Source organism: Brachionichthys hirsutus, chromosome 3 (genome assembly GCF_040956055.1).
Source record: "Brachionichthys hirsutus isolate HB-005 chromosome 3, CSIRO-AGI_Bhir_v1, whole genome shotgun sequence".
NCBI lineage: Eukaryota > Metazoa > Chordata > Actinopteri > Lophiiformes > Brachionichthyidae > Brachionichthys > Brachionichthys hirsutus.
The window spans coordinates 5,644,386-5,667,879 of record NC_090899.1 but is presented as its reverse complement, the minus strand read 5'-3'; the positions used below and the strand labels follow the sequence as shown (position 1 = coordinate 5,667,879).

At 43.2% G+C, this 23,494-nt stretch overlaps 3 protein-coding genes across 3 annotated transcripts; 2 read left to right on the top strand and 1 right to left on the bottom strand.

The window, feature by feature from the left end:
- The first annotated feature begins 5,901 nt into the window (after positions 1-5,901).
- uts2r3 (urotensin-2 receptor 3) lies at positions 5,902-7,026 on the top strand. The gene has a single exon (XM_068760328.1). The coding sequence runs from the start codon at positions 5,902-5,904 to the stop codon at positions 7,024-7,026; it is 1,125 nt and encodes a 374-aa protein (XP_068616429.1).
- Positions 7,027-12,311: 5,285 nt separating this feature from the next.
- khdc4 (KH domain containing 4, pre-mRNA splicing factor) lies at positions 12,312-17,945 on the top strand. The gene is made up of 14 exons (XM_068759880.1): positions 12,312-12,424; positions 12,844-13,021; positions 13,348-13,476; positions 13,563-13,642; positions 13,739-13,791; positions 13,876-14,054; positions 14,510-14,721; positions 14,843-14,903; positions 15,087-15,147; positions 15,250-15,491; positions 15,576-15,722; positions 16,054-16,163; positions 16,267-16,352; positions 17,164-17,945. The coding sequence occupies exons 1-14, from the start codon at positions 12,396-12,398 to the stop codon at positions 17,388-17,390; spliced, it is 1,794 nt and encodes a 597-aa protein (XP_068615981.1). The 5' UTR covers positions 12,312-12,395; the 3' UTR covers positions 17,391-17,945.
- A 3,358-nt stretch (positions 17,946-21,303) lies between these two features.
- zbtb7b (zinc finger and BTB domain containing 7B) lies at positions 21,304-23,188 on the bottom strand. The gene is made up of 2 exons (XM_068760492.1): positions 22,113-23,188; positions 21,304-22,028 (listed from the first exon to the last, which is right to left on the bottom strand). The coding sequence occupies exons 1-2, from the start codon at positions 23,180-23,182 to the stop codon at positions 21,431-21,433; spliced, it is 1,668 nt and encodes a 555-aa protein (XP_068616593.1). The 5' UTR covers positions 23,183-23,188; the 3' UTR covers positions 21,304-21,430.
- Between the last annotated feature and the right edge of the window lie 306 nt (positions 23,189-23,494).

Genomic DNA, 23,494 nt, shown 5'->3' with positions numbered 1-23,494 from the left:
AGTAAAATAAAAACATACATTTCACAGTAAAATGCTACCTAAAAGTTAGGGTGAAGCCCCAGAGGGGCACAGAATGGGCTGCCTTTGGGGAGCGTAGGACTAAATACATTCTAAATACATCTTAATCTTAGTATTATACTAAAAGAAAAGGTTACATTTGAGATTCCACTGGGAGTATTTGTCACTATTGCTTTAAACAAACCCATAAAAATTACATGATGCGTAAAAAACTGTTAAACTAATAATTTGATTAATCACATTTTATTTAACTTGCATTCAAAATTGAGGTATTTAAATGGAGTTCAATATACCCTTGTGAAAAAGCAGCATGTGAACAACTAGGACTTGAGTGATGGGACAGGGTGAAAAACATTTTGCCTGGTGTTGTAGAGAAAACAGGAGAATTTGATGTGTAACTGTAACAGGCGAGATCGGGGTGGGGAGGCAGTAACTCGTCACGAGCTGTGAATCAGTCTGCAACCGTTTGTCAAACACAAGAAAAGCGTCCGCCCATTTAATCAAGACAATGAGACGGAGGACAGTCAACAGGCAAGGCAATTTGTCAATTTGCTAAGATGGGTCAGCTAATTAATGAAATGAATGATGAAAGCAAGGACTGCCAGGAAAAGGATAGGGAGCTGATGGCGTTGGCGTGGCGGGTGTGACTGCCCACCGATAAGATGTGTTGCAGCTCCTTCGGCCGGGGCTGGCGAAAAGACACAGCATAATAAAGACTGTTTTATCAAGGGAGCTGGAGCGTGATCTCAAGCTCCGGTTAGTTTTTACATGCTCAAACCTCTTATGAACTCCCATTAGCACAAAGCAAAAACAATAATATTGTCCAATCAAATAACTATATATGTTAGCAAGTAAAATAAAATACAAGTAATTCCTTTATATTATAAAATCTAATAAACTATTTTGTTCTAAAATGCTATTTAGGGATAACTGGACTGAAAGGCTGCATTTAAAGACATCGCAATCTCGTCTCAGATATCAGATCATTAGTTGCGAGAAAATAAAAAATAATTTCAGAAACCTGAATTCAAACTAAGAAGCACATAATTGCACACAGATTTTGTTTTAAGAATGAATATGAAAAAATATTTTAATGTTAATAGACTGCAGTGTAACTTTTTAATCATTATAAAATTCAGCCCAACCTGTTGTGAGGCAGAATTATTGATCCAGTCTTAATTCATATTAACAGATAACAGATAACAGATGAGCACATGAATATTGATATGCTTTCACCTTCCGGCTGTATTTATTCAAACTCAAGATGCAGACTAATTAATAAAGGATGGACTTGCAGGTTCAGTGCTTTAGAACAAAGCCCATTGCTCAACTAAATGTAATTAGAAATTATATAATGTGTCTGCACAGACTGGGATTGATGAGCCATGACAAAGTCAAATAAACGGCACAGGACTCAAACTTTCACTGTCCTTTCCCCCAACACCCGTTTTCCATGTTTGCATGTTAAAGTTGGGCAATATCTGTTTCCATGTCTGCTGTTGCAGTTGATAAACTTTCCTGCTCCTTTTTTGTTCCACTTTAATGTAACATTCACACCTGAAGGTTATGTTGCACCCTTAGCATTAGCATTCCACAACCTTATCATTCAGACCTTCTTCTCTATTTCCATCTATTAAGTTGCTACCTGTCCTCCTCCATGTGTGAGGGAGCCTGTGCTTCTCATGCCTCCATGACGACCACCCCCCCCCCCCCCCCCTCCCTATTTTGGCATGCCTGTGCCAGGTATTTGTTCAAATTCCTCACACCCCGTGGGGATAGGTATGCCCCCCCCTTCCACCCATCCTTCTGTCCTCTTTACTGCCTGTCTCTGTCTATCTTATGTAGCCGGCACACGTAAGAAGCGGCCATTGCTGACTCCCCGCCGCCAGCGTGAGGCGTGTACAGCCTACACATTTTACTGGCTAGTCCCAACTAAATCATTTCCAAGTTGTTCAGCCTCTTGAAGCGAGTAAACCACACCTGTGGGTTACACAAAGAGGCCAGGCCAAAAACAACCGAGCGGATAACAGGCAACTGCAAGTTGCTTTTGATAACTGCTGAAAGGCACGTTTATTCTGTGATGCTGTCACAGCCGAAAGTCCAGACACTTATTACATCTACCAGTTAAACTTTTTTTTTCCTGACATGGACAAATGTTGATGTAGGCAGTCATCTGGGTAATTTATTTCTCCTATAATTTATACACCGACTCATCATATAAATCCCTCGTGGGGGTGTGAGGCTCCTTGTGTTTGAACGTGAGCCGATTAGGTGTCAACACAGGGTCAGTGTTAAAGTGGATTAGTTATTACATTGCATAAAAAAAAGACTGCAAGTGATAGATTTGCTCACTATGTCTGCCTCTCTTCCCCGCAGAGAATCTTTATCCTGCTGCACAGTCAAATTTAATCTCAATTGAAGGTTCAACAGTTTTACTTTCAATTCCTATTTGTCTGATATCAAACAGAAAATGAAAAATATTCACACAAAGATCCACGTAGAAGAAGCTCTGTGGTTTGACTGAGTCATTCCTATTATTAAGAATGGACCCGATAACCTTTTAGTTGAAGGATCCAATATATTTATGTATACTGCACTGTGGTTATTAAGAATAGAAGAAAAACACTGTACAAAAGTAAAATCCAAAATTCCAAGAGGAAAGAAGGAACCACAAATTCCTCTCCTGATGGGACCCTACATGTGTTAACCTTCACAGTGCCTGTGTATACACTGACGAGCAGCAGTACGTGGTCATGGTAACGCTCTTATTTGATCATTTATTCCTGTTAGGAAGTGTGAATGTTGACCATTTTTGTTTTTGTGCTGTGAGTAATGTAGAATAAAGTTTTCACTAGTCGAACGGAGACTGAATAGAGAGATTGGCCACAAAAATAGGAAAACCACAAAGATTTTCATTGAATTATGTATTTCATAGTTTATACACTACATTATTAAACTAAATATTAAATTATGCTTCTAAGAACATTATTATTTTTATTACTGAATTAATAAATCTATCACCATAAATTGTTACCTTTCAAAACTAAATGTAGTGGCTCTATCTGTGACTTATACGGCACCATATTGTTTGCCAAGATGCGTTGTTATGATACCATTTATGGTCAGAGTCTTGACTTGCATGGAAAGGCTGCTCAGCGTGTTCCCTATGAGATTTATGCCTGGCTCAAAGGTATTCAAACCGGACAGTCATCAATCCATAATCAAACTTACAGCAAACGTGGCTATTAAATGTAAGAATTTAAGACGCAGCGCTATTTGCTTTGTCCCTATACTAAATTCTTAAACAGCTACTCGGTACAGCTGTGGGCAGCGTTACCCAGAATGCTCCCTCAACCGTAATAGGAAGCAAGTCAACTGGAATGATTATAAAACTAGAAAAGCACTCGGAGAACGCAGACCTCCGCCGAGCACCTCGGTCTCCCTGTATTGTGATTTACGCCAAAAACATAATGGACCTGCATTTATTTTTAGATTTCTTAACCATGAAAACAAAGCTTTAGCAATTGGATTCACATTGATAGCATTATTAGTTTAGAAGTTATTTGCAAAAAGCACACTTTCAGTAATGGCTGATTCTTCTTGATCTACATTCGTAGCTTTTGAAGATACAACAGATCCTCCTTTGTGGAGGTAACAAGAGAGATATTTTATTGAAAGGGTCCAAAAACAAAATCGTTTTTTCTTATGAATATTTACCCCGGTTTCAACTGGAAATCTGTTTCCTCAGGCATTAAAGATAGAACTAGGGAATACGGGATGACACATAGAACGGGAGAGCCTGTAAATACTGAGAGGATGCTCTGGCAGAGAACTGCCCAGAGAGGCAGGAGCTGATCAGGTGAGATGTGCAACAGGTGCGTCTCGTTCAGTTCAACGATGCCGCCGCAGCTGTGCAGGGGCAGAAATCAACCTGCAGAAAGAGTCGCCGTAGCAACCCTCACAAATGGGGGTTTCATGTTAAAATGTAAGATTTCTTCTTAACCTCATTCTGGATCAGATCTTGTTGAATCATTTCATATGGCAAAAAATGGACCCTTCGGTTATCGGTCGTGTCATTACTGCGGAACATTTCTGACGAGAGAAACACGATTATGAGTCAATGTCAGACCCCAGTTCAGCCCAACACAATATGCTAATGTTAAATTCTCTGTTGGAAAAGCCCCCCCCCCCCCAGATCAGTACCATATCCCACCCCCTTTTCCACCCCCCCACACCCCTCTAGAGTAAGACTCTTCAAAGACGGAGCAGAGGAGACGAGCGCTGCAGGACAGGCAGGAGAGATCAGATCGCTAAACTCCATCCCCTCCTGTTGAAGATTAATAATACAAATTTCATGCCTTGTAAATCCAGATCAATGTTCCAAAATGGGAACTGAGATTTTCCACCAAACAAATCCATGGAATATTATTTTAAGGTGTTGTGGATTAAACTGGTTAAAGGTAAGTTTAAGAAGAATTAATCTGCTAAATTATTGTCTGATTAATTATAGACTTAAGATCTAAGTGAATACTGATGTAATTATAGGCCTATTAAGGCCTTTATATATCCTGACTACGTTAATCACACGTTAAAAACTATTTAATTATATAAACCAATAAAGTTTGTGTCAAAGCAAAACTTTTTAATGTTTTAAATGGATTGGATGTCTTTTGTTTTAATTGTTCTTTCCTTATGCGGTCTTTCCAAAGTAAAGTTAATATGCTAAATGAATTAATAAAATAATATAAAAATAGAGCACATATGTACATCTGCAGAAAATAATGCGGTTGAGTAGAATGCTAGAAATACAGTCAATTTAGCATTTCTATTGAAAAGAGATTTCCTGGTAGGAAAGATCCTGTCATGGATATAACACAGCAGGGAGCCGGTAACGGAGGCACGCGGCTTGGCAGGGCTTTAACTGCTCCTCCATAGTTCAACAGTAGCTGTTAACCTCCGTGCAGCCTGGGACACCATGTGCCTTGCAGGCTTTTGCTTTCAGCCCCCCCCCCCCCCCCCCCCCAAATCTGCTTTGATGTCACTGGAGATTAGAGTTCTCCAGAAAATCAGATGTCCAGGATGAATCTGGATCAAACTAATATCACAAAAAGCAAAGCACTACCAAGCCTCCCAGAGGAGTAGATTGCTGCCATAAATAAACTTCAATTTATCATTTAAAATAATATTGAATACCATTTAATAACAGCCTCAGTTGTTCCTCTGTCTGCTTCATCACGCTACTGGATTGGGCCTAATCACAAATGCAAAAAAACCCAACAACATAAACTAGTCGTTGGTTGCAGGATACGGCTTCCTCCCATGCTACTCATGTATAAAAATAAAATCTTTATACATTCCCCCACTTAGCCTAATTATTGCGCCTGACTGCTGGCCTCAAGAATGAACTGGCATTTGGAGGTTGCAGTTGATTTACAGTGGGAAGCCCACTTACTCTGAAAATCCAATTATTTGACTCAAGCCATGAGAGCGTCATCTGGCTCCGCGTGAAACTATAAACGTGCAGAGTGTAAATGCCACCCAGAGGTTTCTGCTGAAACCCAAACCGCCCTGGCCGCATTAACATTTTCATTTCATTTCTACTACTTGTTTATATGACTTAATTTACTTTGTTTATTTTAAATGCACGCGTACATAAATCAGTACAGAGGTCAAATCAGTTTTAAGATTTATTGTCCTTAACATGTGTGTCAAAAAACATTAAACCTCCAGAAACCAGAGAATGTAACAAAATACATTTCTGTACTCTTCTCATCCCGTGCCCCCCCCCCCCCTTCCCCGGCGTCTTGTGCTTGCATCTGAAACAGACAGCCTAACATTCATGTGATGCATTCATTTTAACTCCTTCTTTTAGAATTAACCTTTATGGATGTCCGAGGAGCTTCACCTCCACCCTCCCCATACACCTTCCCGAATATCTCTATGCCCTCCTCCTCTCCTCCCATCTCTCCATCTCCCAGCGTGGCATCCACAGCTCTCTTCTGTTGCCTCCTTTCCCTCCTTTCTTTGCTGGGAATCACAGGAAACTTGTACACTCTGGGTCTCCTCTTAAGACGAAGGAGAAAAAGGAGACGCCACGGAACAGGACTCGCTTGCTGCCTAATGAGAGTCCGTCTACCATCCTGCCTTGCCAACTCCTCCTCCCATTCCTCCTCCCCTATCTCCTCTCCTTCCTCCTCTCTGCACCTCCAGGTGCTAAGCCTAGCTCTTGCTGATCTGCTTTACCTTTTCACCGCTCCCTTCATTGTGTATGACAGCCTGGCATCTGGTTGGGCCTTTGGCGAGCTGGGCTGCCGCCTCCTTTTGAGCCTCGACCTCCTCACCATGCATGCTTCCATTTTCACTCTCACCGCCATGAGTCTGGATCGCTACAGGGCCGTGGCCCATCCCCTGCACACCTCCTCCTCCAACTCCTCTGGCCTGCTCCGTGTCGGCCTGGCGTGGGGTCTGGCTGTGGCCCTTAGTCTGCCAATGATGATCACATTGCACCTGGAGGATGGGGAGAACCAGGAAGGCCAGCTGTGTGTCCCGGCGTGGGATGAGCAGAGCTCCAAAGCCTATTTGAGTGTGCTTTTCTGCACCAGCATTCTTGGTCCCGGACTGGCTATTGGAGCACTTTACGCTACACTAGGGCGACTTTACTGGGTGTCCCAGACGAGACCAGCGTGGGCAAGTGGGAGCAGCAGTGCTTGTCCTCCCCGTGCTCCGAAACCCAAAGTCTTGCTCCTCATCCTGGGTATTGTCCTGACTTTCTGGGCCTGCTTCCTCCCTTTCTGGATCTGGCAGCTGCTCCCTCTCTACCAGCCTGACATGCTCCGGACAGTACCGGTAGGGACGCAGGTAACGGTGAATCGTATCCTCACAGGACTGACCTACGGAAACGCCTGTGTAAATCCTTTCTTTTACACACTATTAACTGGGAAAAAAAGAAGCAACCGGCAAACGATGACGTCGGCAAATCAGCTTTGCCGCAAGAGCAGTCCGCTGTAATGGAGTTTGTGTCGGCAGCTGTAAAGACAAAGCTGTGGGTGCCTGTAAAAACAAATGATGTGTATGGATGCTTAATGTAATAAGGACCTTCTTTGGTCATATCTGTTACATAAATTGAATTATTTTGGCATTGGTCAGCATGTTTTAGTTGATTCCAATTGAAATCTGATATATACATATTAAAATGTACTTTCTCATAATCATGACCTGCATGTTGTGTATTAAAAGGTACTTATTATTTTTAATGATACAAAGCTATGCATAGTCTTATCTTGTGTTTATAATAATGTATAATATATAGCATTGAATAAAGAGTTTGTTTTCTGTATTTCATAAATTGATTATTGAGAGGAGCCAGATGAGGTGGCTTGGGCATCTATTTAGGATGCCTCCTGGACGCCTCCCTGGGGTGGAGACCACCGGGAAGACCCAGGACACGCTGGAGAGACTATGTCTCTCGGCTGGCCTGAGAACGCCTTGGGACCCCCCTGGAAGAGCTGGACTCAGCTGACGCAGTCATGCAGGGTGGGCCCCTCAATCTTACCACCACTGGATCTGATACGGAATGAGGTCAGGAAAAAATATTAAATTTTAACATTGAAAACTCGATTTATGGATTTAAAAATCAGTTAAAAATATACTCCAATTCACTTTTACTCTTCATGGTTGGTGTATAAAGCCATCAAAAACAATTTAGTACCTTTTGATGATGATGATGAGGAGGAGAGGAAATAGCTGCTTGGTAGAGGTCTGCGCTCTGAGCACTTTTCTAGTTCAGGGTTGGTTTTTCTTTCGATTAAAATTAATTCTTTATGATAACGTGTACATTGATTTTTTTTTTTTTATACAGTTTTATACTAGGAATGAGTGATCTGATTATTTACAGTCATTATTGATCTTGAAAAATTCCCCAAACCTTTAGGAAAATTACAGGGATTGGGGTATTTAATGTGTCCATCCTTCTGTTTCAAAACCTAATTTAACTTGACAAGCACATCTGCACTTCAAGAGAATTTAAAATTGAGATTTTGTATTTATTTTTTGCTATTGAGTAGGTCATGATAATATTTTTACCAGATATTCCACCCCCCCACTTTATCCAAATAAATAACAAAACATGAGATTAATTTATTTAACTCTATAAAATATGAATTATAATTTCAGCTAAAAGGGTCATTAAAACTCTCTTGTTCAAAACCTAACCTAATCTAAAGAGATTCGGCAGAATATTCCAATCCTGCACGAAACATGTGGTGAGCAGCAAAGGAACTGGCAATGATCCTGTCTCAAGTGACATATCAGGATAAAGGTGTTTTTTTATCCACCCAAATCACACAGAAAGGGCACTAAGGTCCATTAAGTGTGGCTAACTGTGTTGACTTGACATTCAATAACTTTGCATAACATTATCCATTGGTACGTGCTTATTTGAGTAAAATGACATCTGGATAATTTGAGGACTGCAAACCTGAAACTTGAATCTATTTATTTGCACATAAAGTGCATGGATGCAGGAAGATTCATTGAGAAAAAGATCAACTGCTGTAGGAACAATCATAATGCTTCGTGAGGATTCAATGCCTTGGTAATGTGAAAAGGTGGAAGTGACACATACCTAAAAGCATTTGCATCAGTTTCTCTGCAAGGCGATACCTTTATTCCTGAGACTGCGGGGCCCTTCTTCAGTCTACTCTACACTGTCTTCCATGTGTTTCCATTTACCTGACCCAGCTACGTCTAAGCATAACGTTCCCATTGCAGCTATTACCCACAGCCCTGTGCAGTCACACCACAGGAGGCTCTTCTGTTGTGACGCTAATGCAATATCCATCCACCTCTCGCAGGCAACAGCCCCCTGTCAGTGCGTTTGTCCATTTGAAATGAAAATTTCTTGCAGACAAAGAGCGAGTTCCTTATACAGTATGTTTAAGATCACAAGCGCACGGAAGAGACTTGGTGGTTTTTGGACCCCTGGGTTCATACCTAAATGACAGAAGACGGAGGGTAAAGCTTGTGTAAAGAGGAAAGCCTTCCAAAAATGACACTTAGCAGCAGTGAAGATAGTAAAGCACGGAAAACGTGTTCAAATTTCAGGGTCTACATAGTGGACAGGTTTTGCATGTCTGCATATTCTAAAACTCAACATATCAGATGATTAAATCCTCCCTGAGGTCTGCGAGGATGACTGAGTGTTTGATAAACTTCAAATACGTGGCGCTGGGTCAACCCAACCAAATGGATGGAAAATATTGTCTCACTTGGCAGGCGTGCTGATCTATAAACTTTATATTATTTGTTTTGGTAGTTGCCAGCACTGCCCAACTCGATCCAATCATAACTTTTGTCGTCCTGCACAACAGAAGCTTTTGATTTCAATCTTACATTGCAGGCAGTGTCCACCACCTCGGTTCTCGTCCACATGGGAAAACACAAGGACAAATGTGTTCTTTTGGGAGCGTCACTCTGTTTCACCTGAAGATTTCATAGATCCAGCACATGTCCATTTCCTGGAATCACCATGTGTGTTTCCAACACAGCGCCCGTCGCTCCGCCCTCCACGCTCTCCTCTTGACCAGTGTTTGAGGTTGCTGCAGGTGCCCCTCCCCTGGGCAGCCCACTCAGGAAAGCACCCCGCTGTGCAGACGAGACGAGGCCACGGCCCGCGCCAAATTCATGCTGTGAGGTGTATAAGCAGCCGGCATTCTCTCCAGACTCCCTCCACACTCCTCTTTCTCCTGCCCGCCTCAAAAATTCAATCTTCCCATCTGTTTTCCTTCTTTCCATCACTTCTTTTTTGCCCCCTCTCCTCTTTGTCTGGCATACGCTCTCATTCCACTTCATGGCCTTCCTATGATATTAATATTTAGACGTTTCACGGCACATTATGAAATTTAAAAATGCTCAAAACACATTTGCAATTTTTTTAATCAACTTCCAGCAGCAGCATAAATCAAACACAGGAATACAAGTTTCACAATATCCCGATATGCAGTCACTGAAACCCAGGTCTTCACAGTGTTTCTTTGTTTGACACATGGCAACCGTACCATGAGGCGCTCTCCTCCTCATCACATCTTCAGCCTTCACAACTCCGTGTCAGCCGCCGGGATCAGGGGAACCCCAGGCTTACGTGCCTTGAAGGCCGGAGGTTACACCAACTGACATATATATTACGGTTCCCACTATAGGGAAGACAGTAAATATGGCACGTCTGCTCCTCTTGCTATTTCTTCCTCCTTGCATTTCACCATTTCTCTTTTGTCCCTCCATGCAGCACACTGTCTGTAAACACTCATCCCTGTCAACCCAGGCGTCAAAGCTACCTTGACCTCTGACCTGCTGGGACTTTACTCATGTGGACCCCATGGTTTGTTCTTGTGGGGAGAGCATGGCAGCAGAAATACATCAGACATTTCTATGAGAATTGTTCCATATCTGGAAAAGACGGCATAGTCTATTAGAGCTAAAAATATATATATATTATTTTTTGATATCCAATCTATAGAAAATTTATTAGGAAATCTTCTGTTAATGTTTCATTGCTTCCATCTTTTTTCAAGCCCTTCAAATGTTAATTTTCTGATTTTGAGCTCACATGACCAGAATTTTGAATTTTCTGCTCTTGGACAGACTAAAATGGACATTTGATTACTTAAGACAGTTTTAACGGGCATTACTTTTTTCCAACATCTAATAAAAAATAGTCATTCAATTTCAGATGATGAAAATGACTTTTAGTTATGTATTTGAACACTGTTAGACTATTTTAAAGGTGTAGTGGCTTCTCAGTGGACTTCCAGCTGTGACATTTCAGACAGGGGAATGGCATCTTTGAATCAGTTCATTCAGAAATGTCTTGCATATTAAGTAAAGTTATGATATGATTTGTTCAACAGGAAACATCACTACTACTTCCTGTGGTGAGGTTTGATGAATGAACAGTGTGGTGTTTATATAACTCAATCAGATTTGGAGCAAAACCTGAAGCTAAAATTTAAAAACTATGGCTTGAAACCAAACCAATCTATTTCTTCCCCCTCTCTGGTAGAATCCAGTTCATGCCGTTTCCACATCGACAACAAAGAATAAAGCATTACCCTAGCCATGCATATTAGTTAATTTAAAAAATGTGAAGTAACCAAACACATGGACTAGATACACATGAACTAGAATTTTCTTGTACCGGTATATAACATTTTGAGGAATTCAGACACAACAATGAAAATCTACTAACTACAGTCTGATTGCATTTAACAATTCCAAGTCAAAGTCATTTGTCTACTCAATGACATAACTGTGAACTGTGTGCAAATTCTAAATGTCAGAGATTTCTATTCAGAAAAAAAACAGAAATCTTAACAATTATTTCGGCAAAAAAATCCAGTGTAATTACTTACAAGAACTCGTAAAAATCCACTCCTTTCAATTGGGCCTTTTAAAATAAGCAACGCCCTCTGACCTACACATAATATACATGGAAAAAACTCTGAACAAAACAGTTTCAACTAGGGCTCCCAGTTGTTCAATCAATGTTACCCCCACACAGCGTTCTTGCCTTCCACAGTAACCTGCACCTCTTGGCCAGGTCTCCGAGCTCCGGGGTGGCCAGTAACTAAACACCCGTTTCTTCCAAAGTGACTTGAAGTGACCCAATACATCAGAACAGGCTGGGATCTAATAGGGATAATGCTGCGGCCTCTTTCTATGTGATACTTGATGTTTGTCTAATCCTCCACCAACAACAAAGCGCCAAGTATTAAACAGCTCCTTTAGCCTGGCCTTACCTGTCATCAGAAATAATAGGGCAAGCTTATAACCTTCAACCACGTTCAACTGGAAAACGGGAATTATTTAATTTTTTAGAATCTACAAGAGAAATGCTTTTATTTTTCTAAACGTTCAAACGGCAATAAAACCCAACAAGGCAGAGCAAAATCATTACCAGACATTTAAAATTACACACACACACACACACACACACGTGTTTGACAGTTTTATGGATATCACTTTAGGAAGGTGGAATAGTGACTTACCTTATATGCCATGCATTGTTTACGCAATGAAGATTTGCTGCAGCTCGAAGCGGAACATCTGATGCATCGGGTAGCAGCGAGTATTGAAAGGCAGGACAGGTGAGACACTCCTGAACTCTTTCCTTGTCCCTGCTGGCGCATACTGCCTAATATGAGGCAGTATCTCGCGCCCTCTAGCGGCGAGAATTTTGGCCACTCATTAATTAACCGGATGCGGAAATGGTGAGACACGTCACAGTGGCTATCCGGTTAACGGCTAACTCAGCCTATTTACTAGCCCGTGCAGCAGCCAGGGACGATTTTTCGAGCTATTCTTTGTGTTGCGATAGGAAATTGATGTCATTTTGTGGAACCCACAACAGCGGGTGAGTGAGTCAGCGTGGGTTGTTTTTATTTTGTCAAGGTAATTGATCGCAAACCAGATGTTTACAGTTAGCCGACTGGCTAGCTAACATTAGCTAGTTTATATAATGGCGGAGTGATATCAGGCTGATGCTACTGTCTTGTTTATGCTAGTTATTATTTAATTGCAGTGTTTGTTTATACGATATTTCAAGAGATTAGTGCATAAATGACCACGAATAGCTTAATATATGAACGGGAGGATGAATGAGAATCTTAGAATCTCGACTGTCACCTTAATAAAATAACAATTTGCGAGCGGTGCCTGGCGTTATTCGACGGCATACGTTGTAAATAATGATTATTGTTATACCAACAAAATTACAGTGCAAGTTGGTTTGGTTTACATTTATTTGTTTGTCATATTTTCTTGTTTTCCAAGCCGCCGCAGCAAATGGGACCAGCCGGGCCCTGGCTCTGGTGGGATGGGGGAGGCTGAAGCTGCGCCCACCGGGGCTTTGGATGCTGCAGCCGCTGTAGCTGCCAAGATTAATGCCATGCTAGTGGCTAAGGGGAAGCTCAAACCCTCACAGATAGGCACCCCGGGACCACCTGACAGGGTAAGAAGAAGCACAAAATTTATGAGCTTCTATAAAAACTGAAACAGTGCCGACAATAAAGATGTTCTTACTCTGCTGAGCACAAATCTGCCCAGATTAAATATTTTCAAGTCTCATATTGTCACACCAAACAATCTGTTTTGTGTATAAATTACCCGATTTTTCATTCATAGAAGAGCAGAAATTCAACCCGATAAAAAAAAAATTCCCCTCAATGTTGCTGTCTTGACATGTGTTCTATAAATCTGTTTTGAACACTGATAAAGATTCTTGCCCCAGATAAACTGGAATGAAGCCCGCTTTAATCTCTGATCCTCTTCTGTCAGACTCTCGGCATTGGGAAGCCTTCACTGCCAACGAAGGCCAAGGATGACTTGGTTGTAGCTGAGGTCGAGATCAATGACGTCCCGATCATCTGTCGGAACCTCCTGACACGTGGACAAATGCAGGACGAGGTCGGTATCAATATGGACGACATTTTCTTTCTAATCAGTAGTGGTGGGCGTTCTTATTTATATGCACTCTCTCGGTTTGTTTGCAGATCAGTAAAGTGAGCGGCGCTGCGGTTTCAACCAGAGGCCGCTACATGACAGCAGAGGAGAAGGGCAAAACGCTACCGGGGTGACTTCTTGTCTTGTCTTGTCTTGTCTTGTCTTTTGGGCAAATTATTGCTGTTAAAAGTTTGAATGTTAACACAGTCCTGCTTCTTCAACCCAGGGAGCGACCGCTGTATCTGCATGTCCAAGGACAGACTCGGGAGCTCGTTGACAGTTAGTGCTACACGTTTATAATCTCCGTCATGAACGCTTGTCTTTGTATGAACAGCCTGCTGGAATCTTTCGCTTGTTCTCCAGAGGCAGTAAACAGAATCAAGGAGATCATCACTCACGGCGTGGTGAAGGCTGCAACTGCCTCGTCGTTGCCTTCATCCTTTTCCTCGAGTGGTACTTCAGTCACGATTTACCAGCAACACCACCCACCTCCTCCCTCACTGCCCCCCATGACCCACCACAAGCCACACATTCAGTCCGGGGTAAGGCGTTTCCCTTTCAGCTAATGCAGATAAGGTGATGCTGTGAATTATCATCTTCATTTTCATGTCGGTGTTTAATTAATATTTTAGTAGGTTCTTGCTTGAATATGTAAATGACTAATTGATAGTTGTAAACTCGTTTTCTTTGGATTGATTGATCAACTAAATGTTGACGCTGTCCTGAAAAGATTTCTAAACATCCTATGAATGTTTTAAGTGTAATCTTTCATTACTGCTGATGGAACAAGCAAGTCTTGAAGTCATATTATTTAACTTTCTGTAGAAGGGAGTTTTAGGAACTTACTGTATTGATAAAGCTTATCAGGAATAAGTTCAGTCAGATATTAATGTGATAACCTCTGTGGACACCCCTAAGTTAAAACGATAATGATGAATTGTTCTTTGTTTTACTGTAAATACTGCAGCTATTTTGTTTTTTTTTCTTCCTTTCTTAGATGCATTATGTTCAAGATAAACTCTTTGTGGGCCTCGAGCACACGATCCCTGGGTTTGGGGTCAAAGAGCGGGTCGAGGGCCCTGGCTGTTCATATTTGCAACACATCCAAGCTGAGACCGGGGCCAAAGTCTTCCTGAGAGGAAAGGGATCCGGCTGTTTGGAACCTGCCTCTGGGCGAGAGGCCTTTGAACCCATGTATATCTACATCAGGTACTTGTTGTCCTATGGACTCAGAATGACAGTCAGAGAGGATTCTTGCTTGCGGAACTAGCATTTTATTATGGGGGGGGGGGGGGGCACAAGAACTGATTGTAGTCTTCTCTCTCCCTAGTCATCCTAAACCAGAAGGGCTGGCAGCAGCAAAAACCTTGTGTGAGAACCTGCTTCAGACGGTGAGTAGTTTGCTGTTAATGTCATCTGCAGAAAATACAATACAGAGGTCACAGATAAAGTTGGAAAGTTACATAATATTTACTCCATTTCTGTTTTTGCATTTTTGACTATCGTCAATGTCCCTATTTTAGCTCTGTGAAGCTAACGCTAACAAGCCTTCTGTGCTCTGTGTCTGACTCTAGGTCCATGCAGAGTACTCTCGCTTTCTTAGTCAAATGAGCACAATGATGCCAACACAACAAGGTGCGGTATAGCTGAACGCCCCCCCCCCCCCCCCCCCATCAGTTCTTGTAACCGTAATATGTATATATTTGTGAAGTTGTTTTGTTTCCTTCCCTCATCCAGGGTTCGCACCTCCTCCAGTGGTGAATGGGATACCCCCTTACTACCCCCCTTCTGGATTTCAGTCAGGCTATTCCATGCCGGCGCCACCACATCAGCCACAACCCCTCCCTCCACCTTACACGGTCCCACCTCCTATTGCTCCCGCTGCACCTGCAGGCGTTCCTCCTCAGTACACCCTGCCCCCTGTCCATGCTCCACTTCCAGCTCCAACTCTTGTACCTGCTTCATGCACCATGCCACAGGTGCTCCTAGTTTTTAGTCACCAATGGGCTAATTTGGACTTTGTCCAAGACAAAACAGTAATAGTTACTTTTCCTTCTTTGCAGAATGTTCCTCCTGTACTTTTTCCTTTACCAGCTGCAGCGCCGCTGAAGACGCTACCTTCTGCCGCCCCAGTCCACCCACCACCACAGAAAAGACGCTTCACAGAGGAAGTCCCGGACGAGAGGAACAGTGGACTGCTGGGATATCAGGTGTGTGCATACATGTGTGTGTTTGCACGTGCATGCGCAGTCGTTTAATTTCATCAGCCACTTCAATGTCTCAAATGTTTATGCAGACATTTCTTCCCCGTTTCATCAGATGTTCTGTGTGCATTGATTGACTTACAGTTTACCCTTGTCTTTCTAGTGGTAATAAGGACTTTCAGACAAAGGTAGTAATACTAAATAGTTGTGGTAAGCTATTCACAGTGACGGAGGCGCTTTCACTCTGCTGCTAGTGTAGCCGTTAGCCATGCAGTGTCAGGACAGGGTTTAGTTGAGGGTGTCTGCTAATCGGGCCTGTATGTTTTTCTGCTCATAGCATGGACCCATTCATATGACTAATTTAGGTGCAGGCTTCTCAATGGGCAGCCCAGAGACTACAGGACCCCCACCACCGAGTTCCTCTGGCCCACCAAGTGAGAGGAACAGGTACGTAGCGGTGTCACTCTTGTTTGTGCATTTATTTCTGTTTATACAATGCAGAGTGCAAAGGTCAGTAGGCATCCATACCTGGAGTTTTTGTTTTCCGCAGTAGGCAGCTAATGCCTCCGCCGCCGTTGCCTGTGAATGGAGTGAGACCGAAGATGGAGGAGAGGAGGGCACCGCAGTACCATCTGGGTAAGGGCATTCATATTTGGCAGGCTAAAGTCCGTGCCCAGGTCCACGTCCCCAGTTTCAGACATTGAACTGTGCCTTTAGAAGCTCCGCTTGCATCCGTTCACACCTGTGGTCCATTAGACTGTGTCAATCTGGTCTGACTTAAGATGGTTGCATGGAGCGGACACACAAAGGCACATTGTCGTAAGCTAACACGCTTTCTCTCAGCCTCAAACTGCCCCGTAATTCTTGTGATTCATACAAGATTCTGCTGCGGCGGCTAGAAATCTCCTGATAGTGAGACGTGGATATGACCGAACATCTTTTGTGAAATTTTCAGTTCTTTCATAAAGAAGTCTGATAAGTGGAGTCCCCCTTACTGTCACATTATGATGACGTCATCAGTCTGGGTTGTCTGTCTGTCTTTTTTTTTTTTTGTAGTTTTCCGCACTAACGAGAACCTCTCGTGTTTTTGTGTTTTCTCTTTTTCTCTGTGTTTTTCTTCTCTTCCATGTGTCTCTGGGGTGATGCTGGATTCTGATTGGGGTGGGGCACGGTCGGTCCTTCCACTCGACTGCCCTAACTGTCACTCCCCACCAACCAATGGCTGCCCCCCCTCCTCTACTCTGATGCCATTATGATTTAACTATCTATTAACTATTGGTTTCTCCCAACATGTGTGTGTAATAATGAACTTTAACGTGTCTTATTCGAAACATGTTGCTGCTGCTTTTTCTGCTTTGTTTTTCTCTCCCACATTTCTCCTCCTTCCTCCCCAATATGTGCCACCTTGTCTCTTTTTTTTTGTTCGCCTCTCCTGTTCGTCTCTCAGAGCCTACAGTGAAGAGATTGAGAACTGGTTTGGTGGCGTACACTGGTGACTCCTCCGATGAAGATGATGACCACTCTTCTTCCAAAGCCTTGGCGCCAGGTAACGCAGGGTCAGTTCACCCTGCCTCCACCTCCTCAGGCTGGATACAGGGCTATCGCTGCCCTCAACAAGCACCGCCTCGCTCTAAAATGCAACCTCAGTCTATGCCTTTCTGGATGGCACCTTAAGACAAATACGAAATGTTCCTCGGCGCGTCGTGCTGAATCGAGCAGGCTGTTCACCCAAGCTGAGCCTGTCTTTTTCCATCACGGGGACGACTCTTAACAGCTATATATTGGTTGCAGCATTATTTTAGTGCTTGATGCTGATGTGTTAACTTTCTGAATTCACATACATAAATCACATCTTTTCATCGCGCTTTGAAGATGAGGACTTGCAGAATTGATAAGGAACTATACCATGGGGTTATTTGTGTTCCGAGTCTGCCACCACTTTCATTTGAAATTCAATTAAAACACTGCAAAGTGTTTGAATATCTTTGTAAACACAAGAATGCAAGGCAATGATGTTGTGCATCATTTTATCCCTAATATAGATTTTCGTACTTTCACCTTATTTTTTCCCCCCTGTTCAAGTAATTGGCCCTTTTTTTTTTTGTTCTATCCTTTTTTGTACAGATCCTATTCATCTAGTATGTAGTTTACCATTTTATTAAATAAATTTAATTTATTGCCATGATTGAGTCTGTGAATTATTGAAATGTGTATTTTTTTCCTATTGCAGTTTGCTTTGCTGCAGTCAGCAAATGGTCACATTTCCCAATTTGCTTAACATTTTCTGTATAAGTGACCAACTTTTGGAGAACTTGTATAAAAATGAATCACTGATCTGTAAAAACTCTTTAACACGTGACAAGAAATGGACTGTGAACAGAAGTGGTTTAAAGTTTTAGAATATGCAGTTCAAAAAAACTTGCTATTTAATATGGCTTAAAAATGACAAAGCAGTGAATCTTTGAGGTGACTGACTGCTGGAATGGAAAACTGTGCAGCTTCAGATCATGTAAACTGCTTCTAAGTTTGTTTCTGCTGAGACTGTGGCTCATTGATCTAAAACTGGCAGGTCAGTCCCTGTGAATAAAAGGTAGGAGGGCAGTGCTTGTTAAATGGTTTATTTGAACTTTAAATCTTGGTGTCCAGTCACAATTAATTAGGAAGAACAGAAGGTGAACACAATGCTAAACTCGTAACCCCTTAAAACTTTCAACCAAATAAATCCATAAAAAACGAAGCATTTTTTATTCGTTTTTATTTTGCGAAACTTTACAAACTAATTCCACCCACAGTGGGTGGGCAGTTTTTGGTATCCACATTTCACTGAGGTGTTCCATGTTCTTGAATATTAAAAATCCTGAATAATAAACTGTAATTCTTCGACTTCTCTGCAGGGGGCGCAATGATCACAGCTCTTAAAGGGGACATATAATGAAAGGCTCTTCCCATGTTTCTACACTATCATGTTAATTTTGAGTCCTTAACCCCAAAACAGCTAAATAAAACCATCAAGTCAATCCTTCATAGTTCGGTTAGGTCTGTAATCACCTCCGGAAACACGTCTGGAAGAAATCGCTCCCTTTCTTACGTAATGCGGGGAAAACGTGCGCAAAGTATGCGTGCGTGGACGTCCCTGCGTCTGCGCGCTCTTCCCCGTCATGGTGACCAGGAAGCTGAGGCGATGCGCTCCGTTCCTGTACCTCACCTGTGGTCCACGAGCTTCGGGTAGCGACCCAAAGGTCGCGCGTAAAAGCAGCTGACATGAGCTCCGGAGGGAGAACGAGACGCTGCGTCAGAGCGCGGAGACGCTCCGCTCCTGCTGGACCTGCGACCCACACTGGATAAGCGGTTTAAAATAGCTAGAACGCCGCCATGCTCACGTCTCTAGTTGGAAAATATTCTGTCAGTATTTTTTTTTTTTTATATATATATAATTTCACTCTTGCCAAATATATATATATATATATATACATACACATGTAAAAAAAAAAACCCCCACTATACATAGTTTTTTCCAACATCAATATGAACATTGGCCTCTGCGATGTTTTTGTGAAATAAATCAATAACACAAACACAGCAAGCTAAGAGATCTTTTATTTTTTCTTTACAACTGAAAAGGTTTCGCTAAAAACTGAAAGACAAAAACATATCCCTGATAGTGGGGTCTTAACTTAGACTGGACCCCGTGTCCCTTCACCAAAGTCATAAAACACAGAAAAAAACCCTCTCTTACACAAACACAATTCACAGCTCATTCATTCACAAAGCTCTGGGAACACCCTTCATGAACAGGGTCAACTGTCATACTGTCATTCCGGTAGGACTGGTTCCAGGAAGGCCAGTAGTTTGCTTTCATCGTGATTATCTCTCCAGTTTTTTCCCTTAAACGGTTTCGTTTATTTGTTTAACATCATCAAATAATAAACTTTAAATATCCTGTTTAGAAACTACTGGCCAAACAGCCCGACAGCACCTAAAGATTTCTTCCCATTTCATATATTTACTTAGTGCATTGCTCAAGGTTTCCTGAGTAGTTGCAGCATGAGAAAAAAAGGAAAGAAAAAACTCTAAGGCAACTTCATCCCAATATATATTATATTGACTACAATTCTGTACATTTTGCAGGAGGAAGAGAATTTTCGTACGTGGATTTTTTTTTAAAGAAATAGTAATTTTCAATTACAATCTTAAATCACACTGGGTTAGACAGACAAAAAGGCTTGAAGCTCTCAAATATCATAGTGCAAATAAATAAAAAATCTACTACACAACTAGAAGTGGATAGTGCACACAATGTCAGATCAGCATGATTGCAGCAGATTCTGACCACATGGTTTTCAAGAGAATTGGAAATAAAATGAAAACTCTCGTCACGCGAAGCCAATAATGATTGCATTAGACTCAATGCACTGGTCGAGGGAAAGCGAGAAGCTGTAAAGGTTTTTGGTTGAAGGTAGATTCGATCAATGAGAATGGCCCCCTTAGACACAGCAGTGGACGATCTATAATGTGATACAGTACTATGTTGAATTAACAACAGAGATGCTGGAAATGTCGAACAGCCAAGTCCTTTTTGTGTTCAAGTTACAAAGGTCTTTACCTCTCCCTGTTCTCGGCCCCCAGAGGATGGAATGTGTCTGTATTATTGCCGTACCTGACGGGGTTAAATGTGCAAAGAATGCATTTGAGGAAGAATCGCCAAGAGAAGACACGCCCCCCCCCCCCCCCCCCCCAAAAAAAAGGCGTTCAGGTATATATAGACAAAGAGCAAAAAAAATTAAGTGCCCCCACCTTGGATTTGGTCTTCCAAAAGAATATCTGCAGAATAAATAAAAATAAATAAGTACAGAAAAAAAGGGCAAGCCACTTCATTCATCCCCTCAACTTACCCCATGTCTATGTTTTCCAATCAAGATACCCAAAATGAGTGCATTGGAAGACTGGAATCCACAGCATTTGAGAAAAGAACAATCATTTTCAACATAATCAGCATCAACTTATTGACCCAGACTTTGTCTGTTCTGGTCAGACATTTAACACAGAAACACTCAAACGTGAAAGCAGGTTCTTTCTCATGGCTATCAAAACAGTTGGGAAGAATCCTTTCTTCAAATCCAACATTGGCTACATTCCACTTCCCTCTTCCTCTGTTAATCTAGGACTTACAGTTCAAATAAAAGTCTTTGGTTCAAGCACCAAATCAAAGCAAAGCTAACACAAACAAGAAAACACACAAAGAGCATTTTTGCTTACAACGTGTAGAATAGCTTGGATTCTTTAGACTGCGTTTCCACTGATGGCCACTAGAGGCCAGTGTTCCTGAACCAATGCATTTATATTTATAACTGAGATATACCGTACATCCTCAGCTCATCCCTTTATGCCACAGCCCTAGACATGAGTTTGCATAGTGAAAAGCATTCTGGTAACCACACACTCAACACAAACATCTCCAGCTAGAAAAATCTATTCAAACCGCTGAAAAAAAATAAAAACATCAAATGAAGAATGATAGAAGTGAAATCATATTCCAAGAGCCAGAAAACAGACATTTAAAACATCTCAGAGAACCCGTTTTACTTTTTTTTTTCTCCGTTTAGTCGTTCCTTTTTCAAGCGCTCCCTATGGGAGCAGCAGGTCATCAGTCCAGCCACCTGAGTGAGATTTGTATTTTTTTTAATGTGGATGCTTTACCACACAGACATATAAGACTATTCTGCTTTTTCCACTTCCTCCTCTTCCTCTTGCCATTGGTCACGCTGTGAAGCTGGGGAATGGGTTCCTCCGGGATCTCCTCCCTGCGCCTCCCTGCCTCCTCGGAGCTCCAGACTCCGTATAAAGAGCTCAGGGTAGTTAGCCAGCCTGCGAGGCCCGAGTTGGCCGGCCAAAGCCTGAAGAGCGAGGGATCGCTCCCTCTCAATGTCAGCTGGGAACATCAGAGGAAGGCCACCATCCAGCGCTGTGGGAGGCAGGAACACCGGGGAGTGGGCCTGTAAAGACAGAGCCTCCAGAGGGTTGGACTGCTCCCTCCCGCTCCCATCCCCTCTCACATCTTCCCCATGCTCAGGCCCACGCCTAGGCCGCCGCGTGCGCATCTCCAGGCAGCTGTGTCCCTTGCGGTGACGGTGGAGGTGGTCCTCCCGGGCAAATGCCTTGTGGCAGAGCGGACACTCGAAGGGCCTCGCCCCGCTGTGGAGGGACAAGTGGTTTTTGAGGTCGTACGAGTGGAGAAACCGAGCAGGGCAGTCCGGGCAGGAGTAGGGGCGCTCGCCCGTGTGCTTCCTCATGTGGATCTTCAATTTGTCATTCCTAAAACAAGAGAAAGATGACAACATGATTAAAAGATTCTAGTGATTCCGTTTTGTGCTGATTAGATGTAAGGGTTTCCTGTACCGGGTGAAACGAACTCCGCATGCAGAGCACTGGAAAGGCTTCTCTCCCGTGTGCGTCCTCATGTGTCGTGGCAGTTTTCCTGCTCCGTGGATGATTTTCTGACAAACGGGGCACTGCTGGGGGGTCTGAGACTTCCTCTTCCTCCCACCTCCCACTGCTGACGCCACCTCTCCTGGATCTGCTACCGAGGTAGGTATCGAGGCGTCCCCCAACAGAACACCATCGTCGACAAAACCCTCCATGTCATCGTCCTCTGACAGCTTGTCATTCAAGGGTGGGGCAGGAGGTGGCTGGGCTACATGGGGGCGCTGGTGGAGCCAGTCGAGGAGACCCCCATTTAGTGTTGCCCCTCTTCCTGGGTCTCTGATCGCCCTGGGACCTCCATTCTGCCCAGACACGTGGCAGAACTCCTCTTCTTCTGGGCTGGGTGGCCGAGTAGATGGGAGTGAGCGGAAGCTGTCAGACGTTGGTGAAGCCCGCGAGACGAGAGACGCAGGTGGGGGCTTCCAGGCGGTAGCGCCATTTGGATATGACCCAATTTTTTTCAACTTCTTTTTGTCCGTTTTTCTTCTCGATCCTTTCATTATCCCAACCTCATGCCGTGTGATTTTTTCAATCGCCACGCTTTGGATCCTCTTCTCCTCCGTCTTCTCCCCTTGTGATTCTGCCGTCTCCCCCAGGATGTCCCTGCATGCATCTTCCACGCACTGGATGCCCAGAAGCTGAGCTCCTCGCAGCACATCCCTCATTCGAGAACTGGGTATGGTCAGGGTGGCAGTGTAGGCGAACTCCAGCAGGGCGTCCAAGGCGTCGGGCGCCACGCAGTCAAGTTGGCAAACGCTGAAACCCCTGCCGACTTCACCGTTCCCCTCCTCTGCCCCGAACAGCTGGCGGAAGTAGAGGCTGACGGCAGCCATGACGGAGCGGTGAGTCGGGTAGCGTTCCCCGCGGGACATCAGGGTGAGGTCACACAGGAGCCCTGCCCTCCTCTGGTCATTCAGGTGGGACAAGATCTCACTGCTGTGCTCCGGGAAGGGGATCCCAATCAGACCGTCCTCTCCTGGAGACATCGCCACCTGTGTGAAAGAGCGTCAGCGATCAGGCAAAGTGGAAAGACCAAAGTTTCACCAAATGACAACTTTTTGCCTGGTCCAGTCTGCCTTGACATAAATGAAGTCCGATTGGACTGTGTTGGTTCTTAGTCATCCAGGTTGAGGTAAATCCGATTCCTTTTCTTTACCTCTTTGGCACGTTTAAATACTTAGAGTACTTCTTTCTCTTCTTTCGGAGAGCCATGAATAAATTAAAAAGTATCTGAAAGTACACTTTCCATAGCGTGACTGACAAAGCCTTCCTTTTACTTGACGGACAATTTAAACCAA